At 45.8% G+C, this 13,607-nt stretch overlaps 1 protein-coding gene and 1 long non-coding RNA gene across 2 annotated transcripts in view; both read right to left on the bottom strand.

The window, feature by feature from the left end:
- LOC130113191 (uncharacterized) overlaps window positions 1-7,170 on the bottom strand; it is a 10,450-nt gene extending 3,280 nt beyond the window's left edge. The window contains exon 1 of the long non-coding RNA XR_008810275.1: window positions 7,066-7,170. This is a non-coding gene — a long non-coding RNA (uncharacterized LOC130113191). The remainder of the gene's footprint in view (window positions 1-7,065) is intronic.
- A 2,117-nt stretch (window positions 7,171-9,287) lies between these two features.
- tmem230b (transmembrane protein 230b) lies at window positions 9,288-12,141 on the bottom strand. The gene is made up of 3 exons (XM_056288826.1): window positions 11,803-12,141; window positions 10,038-10,160; window positions 9,288-9,896 (listed from the first exon to the last, which is right to left on the bottom strand). The coding sequence occupies exons 1-3, from the start codon at window positions 11,896-11,898 to the stop codon at window positions 9,756-9,758; spliced, it is 360 nt and encodes a 119-aa protein (XP_056144801.1). The 5' UTR covers window positions 11,899-12,141; the 3' UTR covers window positions 9,288-9,755.
- Between the last annotated feature and the right edge of the window lie 1,466 nt (window positions 12,142-13,607).

Below are 13,607 nucleotides of genomic sequence, written 5' to 3'. Positions count from 1 at the left end.
CGAAGATGCGTTCTGGAAGCGCGGCTCGTGTGATCTCGGCCACGTGACCGACAAATTAGTCCCCCGGTAGTGGTGATGCTGGTGCACTTGAGTAAATCGCCCTGTCCGGAGAGGCCGGCGAAGGGAGAAATTTATCCCCCTGCGCTTGACCGGCGAGCAGCCTGCCGGACTGTTATTACCGTTGATTGCCAAATACTGCACCTAACTGCAGTCGGTGAAGTGACCAAATGAACTGAGTGCAAAAATGATAATGCGGGCGAACCGTACAGCATAGGAAGAGGGCTGGAATAAACAGGCCCAGTATAGTTGGGGGGGAGGGGGGGGTGGGTGCACGCTGTGCATACTGCCAGTGTAGTAGCTATGCTCTTTACTCTGTGAGTAGAAGAAAAGAAAGAAATGATGCTCAAAATAATAACCGCAGGGGCATCCGGGTGGCGTGGCGGTCTATTCCGCTGCCTACCAACACGGGGATCGCCGGTTCGAATCCCCCGTGCTACCTCCGGCTTGGTCGGGCGTCCCTGCGGGCACAATTGGCCGTGTCTGCGGGTGGGAAGCCGGATATGCGGGTATGTGTCCTGGCCGCTGCACTAGCGCCTCCTCTGGTCGGTTGCACGCGCTACCTCTGCCTGGAGAAACTCCTCACGGTCAGGTGAAAAGAAGCGGCTGGCGACTCCGCATGTATGGGAGGAGGCGTGTGGTAGTCCGCAGCCCTCCCCGGATCGGCAAGAGGGGGGTGGAGCAGCGACCGGGACGGCTCGAGAGGAGTGGGGTAATTGGCCAAGTACAACTGGGGAGAAAAAGGGACAAATAATAATCATAATAACGGCCCAGCTCAGCGTCATCTGGGCTGTGGTCCTCACGGGCATCCAACCACACAACATTCCGAGGAGCAATGTGGAAACCCTGTCCTCTGTGTTCAATCTGGGCGCGTGCCCCTTTCTACTTTTCACCGACCTCGAGGCCATACAAAAGCTCTGAGCTGCTGTTAACGCCGCATTGCTGTGTTTCAACACTAAAGTATGTGCGCGGAAGGCGTACACAGGGGTGTGACCAGACAAGATTACACTCATTACGGAGGAAGCCCGGACTGGGATTCGTCTGCAGGTGCGGGAGTAGACTGCAGACAGACCCGGTTATTTTTGCTTTGGCGGCGGAACGAGACGAGAAGCTCTTTAATTGACATGTTAACAGACTAGACCTCACACAAAAAAGCCCAAGACTATACACGGAGCACGGGCGAGTTGAACAAAGCTGAGATCCATCCATCCATAGGCGTTTCTAGCCCATTTTTGGGGGTGCTGCAGCACCCCTAAAATTGAAGAGATTTTTTTTATTTTTTGCTGTATGTCCATGTTTAATAAGCTGCAGAAATGTCAAAACCATATCCAGTATATGGTTTAAACGTAATATTTTAACAACAAAAATGCAGCACCCCCCCCCCATGCTTCGAAAATGGTTTGACCCCCCCCCCCCAAATTTATCTTGCCTGGCCGGCCAGCACTCTAGGTGCTCAGCACCCCTAAAGCTCTGATCCTAGAATCGCCCCTGCATCCATCCATCCATTTCCTTCAGGAAAAAACACGTTCACGGTTCAGACCCAGAAGGTTCTCTCTCAACGCCATGGTTCAAACAAGGGGGGGGGGTGAAGGGTTTTATTTTTAAAGAAAGTATGTTTGAATAAGATCTCGGTTTTTTTTTTGTTTCCCCCAAAAGGGAGTGCATGTCCATGTACGGTGCGAGGGGTTTAAACGGATACTCCCTCAAGAGGAATCTGAGGGAAAGCAGATATAATGTAATAGCCTTGGCCAAGTCACACATACCAAAATCAATACACTCCGCCACGCAGTACAACAGAAATCACCTCGGCTGAACTTTTGCACGTCGTTTCGGATGCGATTCCGGAGCAATCTGGCAGTGGAACGCAGTACCAATCCCCTTGGTCCGGGTGATACAAGACTACATTATAATCAATATCTAGACTGAATCTTTCTAACGCAAGCTTTACCGGATAAATTCAATGCAATATCTTGAAAGACACTTCCATAAACTTGTTACAGTATTTATCACAACCTGTCCATGCTTTCTTCCACCGTATATCATTAAATAATGAGTGGGGAAAGTATGACGGTTAAACTGTCAACATTAAAGTGGTTAGACATATTTAGATATCGGCTGCATGTTTCAAATGGGAGGAGAGACCAACGAGGTTTTTTTTTTATACCCATCTCCTTTCAAAAACAACTGCACAAAATGCTTTAAAAAACTCCAACTTGGACGTGGGCAACCTTAACACATTCTCTTTACATACAGAGCGCGTTCAAGAACACAAGAGCGCAGGCAAACGCTTCGAAACAACGTGCCGAGTTTCCGCTTGGGCGCGGGACGTCTCGCTCGGTAGGCTGCGCAGGGACACCTCTCGCTTACTGGATCTGATTGACACAAATTGCTTTCGATGTGGGCATGACTTAGCCTTCTGGATGGTACACTTGTAACACCCGGTCTAATCCTGCCCTGCTGCCGCCGAGTGTTAACCGAGTAATTGAATTAAAAATCAAATTGGTGAGACAGATCAAGGGCATTCTGTCATGTGGCCTTTCCTATAGTGCAGTGTTTCTCAACCCAGTCCTCAAGGAACCCCTATCCTGCAGATTTTCATTGTAACCCTGCACAGGTAGCCCCGCTTGTACTTACTCAACCAATCATCTCACAGCACTTAATTATACAAGGTGTGCAACATCTGACAAAATTCATTGCTGATTGGTTGAATAACTACAAACAGGTACCTATTCAGGGTTGCAAAGAAAATATGCAGGATAGGGGTTCCTTGAGGACTGGATTGAGAAACACTGCTATAGTGGGTTCGGCGGTTCTGGCAGTGGAGGCAACTCACCGGAATCACCCCCGTCTATTTGAATAACGATGAGAAACTACCAACCCAACACCCCCTACACATGGTGGTCGTCAAAGGCGTACTAATTTCACCAACACAATTCTGTCTTGAACGCCACATGGATCACTTGTAAATCGTGCAAGCAATCACTCCAGATTATGCTGCCTGATGGGTTGCCTGTAGTATATGTTGGTAGAATTATAGATAACATGGACAGACTTCCCCCTGTAAAGCTGACAGGACATGTTTTCCAGATTTTACTCAGGAGGACAGACGGTACAGTAACACAGCGGAGTCGGATGCCGAAATAAGAGTTGGCTGCAACTGTTAAGACACTTTACCTTGACCCCTGACAGTTTAAACACGAGCCATCATCAGTCTTCAGTCTTCATCGGTGTCTCCAAAAGACACCTGCGTTTGGTATACTGGGCAGCGACTATGATGTTGTTGTTTTCGTGTTCAAAAGTCAGCTACAACGTGTTTTTCAGAGCAACACAAACATGGCAATATTTTTTCCACCTTTTAGTGTGCATGTGCATGTGTTCAGTCCAAGGAGAAAGCTGACCCTAAGTCACTCTTAAACACCTTTAAACACTGGTAAAGCTGGCCCCTTCATATATTACACATTACAATGTCAGAAACTGCAGAGAAGCCTTGAAATATAATAGAAACACGCATTAAGTGAATACTGCAAGGAATTTGGATGCACGCTTTGTCGTATTACACTGTACACGAGTCCGTGGGAGTAGCGAGGTCTCTGTTCTGAAACTAATTTGCCACATTCCCACAGTAGGTAGACCTGAAATAGGGTGGTTAAGCTCAGGTAATAGAGACTAGCTTTGCCGCATTAGTGCACAGACTTAGCATATAACACACAAAAGCCTGATTTTATGCTTGTCAGAGCATGTGGGAGTGTGACAGCCCTCGGTACCTGGGCGGTGCCACCAGTGATGTTGGTGACACAGGTAGGCCTGATAAGAAGCAGCATTTCTTTCTTAGTAATCCTTGGTAATCCTGACAAATGCCATAGCCTCTGTGCAAAACAGCTTGACCAAGGAACAAGGAGAATGTCACTCATGCAGAGACCATCACAGGTGCAGGAAGACTCTTAAGAAACAGAGGCACAGCTGTCACACAACCAAAACAAAGACATCAATTCACCCCGTTGTATGTGGAACATAGTCAGTAACAGAGGAATAGGATATGGGCCACCAAACCAAATCTGACTGGTTCAACCAGCCTGGACCGCAAAGTAATCAATTTATAGATTTTTTTTTTCTTTTGAAAGAGAGCTGGCGTTCCACCCTAATTTGGCATTTCTATTGACCTTTGATGGCACGATAGGAAATGAACAGGCCATACGGTTAGACAGTTGATAACCCCATGTTAAACAGCGGCAGCCTACATGGACTGATGCGCCGATTGCTGATAACCTTACAAATGGCGCTACAGGGTATCACATTATTGACTAGCATGCAATGGATGTACCTTCTGTTGCTCATTCACAAGTAAAATCTGGGACAGCGCCGAATGTGTGCCGCAGTGTAGCATCGCAGATATCGGATATCGGGTAAACTCTGCAAATTTAGCACGAGAGCGGAGGGACTTCCTACGCCACGTTTCTTTTCAAGGGCTGATTCGGACACAGCCTTTGCAACAGGCCCCGGAAGAGTCGAGTCATGTCGGGAAAGTCTTCAGGCGCGTGTCTGATTACCGGGCAGGCTCTTGTAAGATGCACAGCCTATACAGTGGTTTGTCCTACCCTAACCTCTTCGGCGATAAGTCATTCCCATGGGAGATAAAGCTACTTACAAGATGTTGCACTGAGGTAAACTGGTAAACCGAGGGTCTCAAAGCGTGGGTAGGTAACTCCAGGGCCTGAGTCTGATGCTGGGGGCAGATAATTGGTGTTGGTCAAAGCTTGAAGACAAACATACGCCCAAGCAGCTCTCTTAAGGGCCTCGAGTTATCCACAGAAAACTAAAAGGTGAGCGGCATGGATCTCGTCTCCTCATCAATAGGCCAGCTATTATTATGGTTTAGAAATCGAGACAAGCCAGCACGAGAAGCCTTAAAAATACAGCCATGTCTTTTACTGGTACATGCCACTGCTGCAAGGCCGCAGTCCTACTTTCATTAAATATAAATGCTCCCCTTTCATTTCCAATTAAGCATCATTTATCAGTATTGACTTGGTGAAAGCTAGCACAGCAAGCGGGAACAGTCAAAATTCCCTAACAGACAATTCAAATATAATTTCCATGTATATATATATAGTATTTTTGTTTGTTTGTTTCCTTTCCATGTAAGCATTTGCAATTCAGTCCTTCCAATTCAGTCTCCCAAGACAAGTTGTTGGTGCTCTGGATGTTCTGTAATGGTGTAAAAGGTACATTTGCTGGCAAGCTCTGAAGTTATTATAAGGGCCGTCTTTTAGAGAACTATAACCTCCATCCTAATCGCTACCAACAGCAATTCCCAGTAATTACCTTCAGCCTTTGGGCTAAACACAACTGTGGTGGTTTGAGCTGCAATAGATACTGTTGATATTCCAGGTCCGTCTAAATGGCCATATATCAGGATGCTGACAGACGGTGAAAAACCATTTGCGGTGATGTTTTCTACCGACATTATAAAGCTGAAGGACCTTCACGGCCAGGATTAATGTGACGGAGGTGAATAGCATTGACCTTATCTTCTAAGATAAAAAAAACAAAAACAAAACACAAAGTCCCCAAAGCCCCAACAAATCAAAGTCAGCGAAGGATACTGTCACCGAGAGGAGATGATCTCTTGTTGTTCTTTCACTATTTTGACCATATCATGTGGTAGGGCGGTGGGATGTTGGCGACCATGTATTTTATACCAATCTTAATAGTCGTCACTGTTATGCTACGCCGATTTAATCAAGCTGCAAAAAATCAATTGCAGAGCTCTAGAGAGAGAATGCCGAGTGGTGTGTGAACATCACATTGCTCTCGGTGGGCTTGGGATTTTATTTTGTGATGTTTAAAAAACTGACTCGTCAGCAAAAAGAAAAAAAAGTCTTCATTTCAAATCATAGGCCACCCAAGGAGTGAGCCGTCTGTATAGGACTGCATTATTGTTTTATGCCACAGAGCAAGTGTCACACCCCTTTCAGTACATTCAGTGCATTGTTATTGAAAATGAGATTTATGGTGTGGCATTCATTCTCCACCCAAGCTGCACTCATGAGACCATCAACTTGAACCGTGTCATTATACATATATATACATAAATATACATATATATATCTATATATATATACACACATATATATATACACATATATACACACATATATACATATATATACACATATATATACATATATATACACATACACACACACACACACACACACATATATATATATATATATATATATATATATATATATATATATATATATATATATATATATATATATATATACACCCTTATTAGTTTTGAAGAGCAAAACAAAGGAAACGCTATGTGACAGCATAGACAATGCACGTGCAAAGGACGCAACCCAGATGTACCGACCCGGATAGCTGCCATGCAAACGAACTCGGCTTTTGGTTCTGTTGAGTCCGGCGCACGGTGTACAAAGAGAAAGCGCGTCACCTACTCGGGAAACCCGAACCCGAACCGACAAGCGTCATAATTTCTGAAAGCCCTGCAGCGAAAGGAAGTCTTGCCTGTCACTACTACCCGGACCTGGAGCAAAACAGGTGCATCTTTTGTCTGAGGCGCGCGGACGGAGAAGGGGGCTTGGGAGAACCACATGACTCCTCCCTGGGAACACTATTGGGCTTGGTCGTTGTTTTCGTTAGGCTTTCACATCCCTCAATTACAATGGGACACGTTTATCTAGTCGGTCGTTAAGCGTCTTCAGTGCAGCCAAGGAACGCGTGGACAGAGTCTGGTCCGGGACTGAGGTCGCACGAGCCTGCGATAAACCAAACAAAGCTGCTGGTGACGGTCTCCTCTGGATCCACCGCAGATAGCTGGACCACGACTGCAACACTTCACTAAAGACAGATGCCGAGAAGCAGCTGCCTAGTATTGTAACCTACAAGCAAGTCCGGGGAAAACCAGGTTGCGGTGTACTGGTGCTGGGCCCGCAACAGCTATGCCTTCACTTCTTGTGCTCTTGCTCGGCTCCTTACCTTGCTTGAGGCACTTCTTCTTCAGCTGAAGTTGGAGGCAGAGTTTCTCAATCCATTGGCGGTGCCTCTCGGGTCGTCCGACGCGTGGATCAAATCCAGTCCCTCGGGAATCTCCCCCCCCCTCTCCTCCCCCCCGGGGGGGAAAAGTATTGCGCACAAAAAAAAACCCCCCAAAAAAGTCTCCCAGGGCGCAGGTGTTCACATTTTCCCTTCAACTCTCCCGTCTCGGCGGAACCAAACCCGCACAACTCCCCCTGAAGTCCGGGCGGCGGGTGTCAGACTTGGTTAGAATATAATGCGGGGCTATAGCGGGGCTATAGCGGGCTATAGCGGGCCAGTACTTTTCAGTTCCAGTAAAAACGCGTTATAACGCGTTGCTTCACCAAGTCCGAGAGCCAGCCCCCGCCGAAGTCCGTTTAAAGTCCCCACGCAACCCCACGGTCACGTCCGCGCACCTCTTCCGTCCCGAGTCGCTCGAAGCGGCGGCTTCCCCCCTCGAACCGGGCGACCAGGCGGGTTCCGCTCCGCCAGATATCCCGGGCCGGTCCGGCACGCGTTTGACGAGGAGGGGAGTTCGCAACACGTTTCTATTGCCCCCGCTGGTGATATTACTACGTCTCCTCACTCCTCCCCCTAGCTGCCCCTGCTGCCCCCCCCCCTCCTGCCCCCCCCTCCTGCCCCCCCCTACACACACACAGGCGCAGCTTGAGCGCCTCAAACAAAAGCGTCTTGACGTGGGAACTTCGGCCGCGGCGGAAACCAGAGAGAGCAAGAAAATAGGACACCTGAGCACAGCACCCTCTCCGCTATGGGCCCTTTTATTAGGTGGACAGACAAACTCCCCCCCCCCCCCCAAAATTTTTTTTTTTTGTGTTGTTGGGCTCAAGATCCAGGGGGGGAATTCTCGTTTAGAAATATGTAACCGCTGTGATTGCATTCCGGCTACGCGACGAGCGTTAAAACTAAGATTATAGGGCCGCCCTCCCTTATACGCCACACATGGGATCTGTACTTCTTTGTTTACCCTTTTGTAGCCCATTGAATTCCCGCCATACGGCGGTATAGTCTATAGCTAATGGACGTACCACGTACCACCAGCAGATGGCGGTAGAGGACTAGGGAAAAATAACATGTTTGGCTCGTGAGAACGTCCAACTGATCCATAATGGGCCAGTTGTCAACAAATCCTCTCGTTTTTCCACCAGAAAGGAGTATTTCCTAACAGGGTTATAACCAGTCCGTTCATTTTATATATGTATTTTTTGTCTCGTATAACGATAATCCATGGGACATATCCCTATCAACTGAAGGTTGATCATTCTGACCTCACGTGGTTAGCACCGCATGGGAATAAAATCCATCAATCAATCAATCAAATTGCATTATTTTATAGCGCTCTCTCCCAATCAGCACAATATCATACGTTAATGTTTAACACGGTCAGTAGCTGCCGCACATTGGGATGGAAATGCAGCTGGCATCGATTTTTGAACCTCGGTGGCTGCATTACATTGGTTAATACAGTGTGAATTTTTAACTAACTGCGTGACTCCGACCTTTGACAAAATTTCCTCTCAAAGGCCAAGTACACCATATGGACACCAAAGGATTGGCATTAATTAGTTGAAGTCTTCCGAGAGATAACGCCTCTGGAAAGTAAGATGGACACCCAGGGAGACGAGACAAGCTTACTGTGCAGTGTACGTCAGCCTATAATGCAGCACACGATTAAATGCTGCACCCTGTGGCAAGCAGGGAGACTGTGAGGATGCTGTTTTTCAGTCAGTCATTCCTACAGATTGTAGGGATTAGGAATTGTGGATTTTTGTGGCACTAAAAGGATGCACGGAAATGGTACTGTGACAGTCTTGCTGGATTATATATACACATACATATCGTCACCTTCTTAAAATAATGGCCTAAGTCATATATTTAAAGTTTTTCAAAAATAGAATAAACTGAAACACATATAGAATATATAATTCTTAATCATTTCACTCAAAAAGGTTATGACAATATATTGACTATTGACCTTTTTTGTGTGAAATGATTAAGAAATATCATATATTCTGTATTTGTTACAGTTTATTCCGTTTTTTGAAAAACTTGAAAATATGACTTAGGCCATTGTTTTAAGAAGGTGACGATACATGTCTGTCTCAGTGTGTGTAAATGAAGTGTGGGCTTTTGCATTGTTTTCAAACAGTGAAACAAAATTGTCAAATTACATTTTCATTATTTATTTACCAGGCTAAAAAAAGAATGAAATCATGCAAAAAACAATATCTGAAATATAGGATATGTGATAAGATAAGATGTACTTTAATATCATCTGCATTTAACCCATCCCAACACACACACCGCAAACAGTGGGCAGCCGTTGTGCAGCGCCCAGGGACCAACCCCAGTTCTTCTTCCCATGCCTCGGTCAGGGGCACAGAAAGGAGTATTAACCCTAACATACATGTCTTCTATATTTGACATTCACTAATTCAGACTGGCATTCACTAGTTCTACTTCAAATCAAAACATCAAATCAAAATAAATAGCTTTATGCACTAGGGTATAAACTGTACACTAAACATTTTGGCTTTTTAAATTTCTTTAACAGCACTGCCTTAAATCCACGAGGACACATAATATGCCTCAATCAAAATACAAAACAAAATGGTCGCAAGCTGGGGACCGGTTCAGTCATCAAAGTCTGGAATATCATCATAGGAGTAACCTCGGTAGCCCTTAGATGCATAGTAAGCTATACGCAGGTGATAGAATCCAGGAAGGAAGACAAGGATTCCAATAATAAGAACAGGCACAGTCCGGTCAGAGTGCTGAAAAAGAGAAAACATGATAAAGAAATAAAATAAACATGATAAATGCAAACACCCCCCCCCCAAGACATGAATGCATGAGGTACTCTTTGTAATATGTGTCTTGTACATGCAAACTATGGTGGGCCATCTTATACTCACTGTGACACCAAAGTACCCGGCCAGTAGAAGGGCACCAATGATGATCAACAGAGAGCCAATTAAGAAGAGGAAGGTGGCTAGTGCGATAGCCTTGTATGGGACTTTGGGTGGGCTTCTTTTGAACTGTGGAGTAAGAGAAGTCTTTAGTTATTGCAACTTGTCTGTCTCGAGCAAAATTAATTACAGTGGTTATAATTAAACAACAGGCAAGAACTGACAAGGGATCTGACAAGTACTGCAACAGGCAAATGCTGTCAAGCAAAACCTGCACTTAAACCTGCAAAAATGATCCAGTTAGAATCAGAATTAGGAGCCGAGTATTGTTCCACGTAAAAGGGATTTGTCACGGTTTGGCTTACATGGATCAACACTGGACAGTAAACACCGACAGCAAAACGGTTGGGGTGAGAGGGGTTAAACAATTAAACTGGATTAGGGAATACTATAAACAAACGGGGGACAAAACATGTACGGGTTACAGGAGCGTTGTGTCCAGCAAAACTCGGACCACGACTTTGAATCAAACTGTGTTTATTGCTGCCACAGTAAACGTTATATACACGTACAGTAGCGCATCAACCATGTCTTGCGTTACTGCCGTAAACCGGCTGTGGTAAAACTTAAAGCTGCAGTGTCCTAGACCAGTGGTTCTCAACCTTTTTGGGGTCCTGGACCCCCTGCGTATTTTTGATCTACCCTGAGGACCCCTCCACCTGATCTTGGGGGAGGGGGGTTGCAATTTGATAGAAACAGTAGAAACTGCATTTTAAATTGCATTATAGCATTTATTCACTCTTTGGGGCAAAAATAAGAGCTTTCAGTTGTAACTTAGATATAGTTAACACAACAGAATTCTTATGCAGTAACTTTCAGATATATGTAACAACACAGAATATGTATGCAGTAACTTTCAGATATATGTAACAAAACAGAATATGTATTCAGTAACTTTCAGATATATGTAACAAAACAGAATTTTTATGCAGTAACTTTTAACAATGCAAACGGGAGCGAGATCTCTTATTAAAATACAATAAATGACACTTGTGAAACATGTAATTAGAGAAAAAAGTCCTGTTACCCTTTATAGTTTAGGTAGATAAAGGTCTCAGTCACATTTGAGTAAAATAATCCTATTCCTATAAATGTCATAGGATCTTTTTTTTAAAGATATTGTGGAGTTAGAAAACGAGACAGGAGACGTGAGAGTAGACGTAGTCGAGGTAGTTTACTAGCTCCAACTTTGCATGTCATACATTCGACAACAACACTGAACTGTTAACCGGAAGCGGAAGTGCATTATCTGACCCCTCGCCTCTTCCCTTAAAGGTACACCGTCCTCTTAGGTGAATGTCTCTCGTTATATATATATATATATATATATATATGTGGGTCACCACAATATTTTATTTTCACGGACCCCTTGCGATTACACCACGGACCACTAGGGGTCCGCGGACCCCCGGTTGAGAAACACTGGACCTAGACTACAGTCATACTGTTGTGACTTATACACAACAAGGAGTACGGGACAGGGGGGTTAAATATTGCATTGCTGTGTGGCTGGGGGTACAGATACAGACAACTACAGTACTACGGTGCGTGGCATAGCGTGTGATGGTCGCGGCTGACGCATTAACAGCAGCGCCGTTTCGAAGCTAACGTTTGCGCGTCATTCTTCTTCCTTTTCGTTTCGGGAAAACGACCCGAGCCGCGAGATCCTTTATTTGGACGAGAGCCTCGTTACACCCCGCCGTCGTTTTACCTGTAAATCGATGTAGCCGTCGTCGTCACTGGCCAACCGGGAATACCTAACGTCGGTGTTAGGAATCCCATTGGACACGACGCTGCGCGCGGGCATCTTCCCCGGAAACCACAGCGTTGCGGAGGAACCCGTCTGGCTACACGAACAGGTAGTCGGCTACAAACATCGCAGTCGCCACTGACTATGGGTCCGTGTCTCACGTTCGTAAGTGTCCGGTGTTTTATAAACCCGTAGCGGAGGAACAACCGGGAGCAAACCCCTAACCGTATTCTCCTTATTTATCACTGGCCGCAGAAAACCTCTTCCGCCTTGTCCCGTTTCCTCCCCTCTGCGCATGCGCACGGCTAGCCTACTGCGACTCGGGGGTGGGGGGGGGGATTTTTCCAGTAAGGCGTCTGGACGACAAGAGAACAACAAAAAAAATGACGTGACGTACACTCAAACAGTCGCTCGCCGCTATTCGACGCCTATTTTAACCCCTGCGACTTCCTATTCTAAACAACTTTACTTCCCCCCCCCCCCTTTAAAGGCGATGTGCGCGTCACACAGCGTGTTTATCGCAGGAGGTCGCTGTTAAGCTTTACAACAAACACAGGCATGCGCGTATCACGGGGGGGGGGGGGGGGCGGACGTGTGCGGGTTTCCTAATCCGGTTTGTCGCTACACCGGGTGGTTTCACTGATCCCTCTGCGGTCGAGAGTATACTAATCACAGATTAATCACTGATATCACCTGGGGGTATTGCCGGGTCGGATGCAAAACCTGCATACTCATGACACCCGGCTGCCTGGGTCTGTACCGGTCTGTGATTTGTTGTTTTTTTTTCAGTTTTTATCAGTGAGAGCACCTGGCGCGGTGATTGGCTAGGGAGTAAACCTGTGTGCTCTCGGCCCCCCGGCGCGCTCTGTTGGCAACGAGTGAAAGCAGCCGGTGTAGTTGGGTTGGAAAGAAAACGTGCTTACCACGTGACTCTCCATGGCACAAGGTTGAGGTTCATCATCACAGAGAGATATTCCATAAACTGGAGAGGTAACAGTTCAGGATGACTTAAGGCGCAATTCACTCTCGAAGGTCAAAATTTATGGCTCTGGCGTAGTAAAAGTCTTGACATGGTTTCGTCTGACAGAAACATCCACCGTGACAAATGTGTTCTTCAGAACATTTCTTTACATTTCCCATGAATTCTGGACAGGATATCGGCTCACACAAATGTCATCTGTTAACCGTTGTTTTTCCGTAGCTCTACCAGTGCAGGTCATGACCTACCTCGGAGTCTTGACCTCCCAGCTGAGAAACAACGTTCCACATAAATCAAAAGCACATTTATCCTCACAGAAGACTCACTGAAGGGGGTTGTGCTCTCCTGCTTCTCTCCTGGGAACACATGGGTTACTGCTAAATGTGATATTTTCAACGGGCTGTTGAAATCCAAAGCTGCAATACAGCTGTTAGCTGTGTTATGTTCAGTTCCTTTGATTATTTATCTTTTAGAAATAAACCCTAAAAAACGGATTACCATAGCTGTAGATTTGGGTAGAGATAGTAAGGATGCCAAGGGACTACTGAGTTGCCCCTACCAATATTTTTAGCAACCTCAAATGACTGTTGTCGTTTTAACTCCACAAGCGTCAATGGTAGATCTATACACAGTTGCAGGTTCGCAGGTTTCCCATGTTCCCTTTAGCCCTGTAGGTTAGCTATCGAATAGGTTAGCTATCAGTTAAGGTTAGTTTAAGGGAAACGTTTGGGTTAAGGTTAGCTTAAGGTAGAGGTTGGGTTAAGGTTAGTTGAAGGTAAGCGTTTGG

The sequence above is a fragment of the Lampris incognitus genome, chromosome 1 (assembly GCF_029633865.1).
Source record: "Lampris incognitus isolate fLamInc1 chromosome 1, fLamInc1.hap2, whole genome shotgun sequence".
NCBI lineage: Eukaryota > Metazoa > Chordata > Actinopteri > Lampriformes > Lampridae > Lampris > Lampris incognitus.
This window is presented reverse-complemented; position numbering and strand designations above follow the sequence as displayed.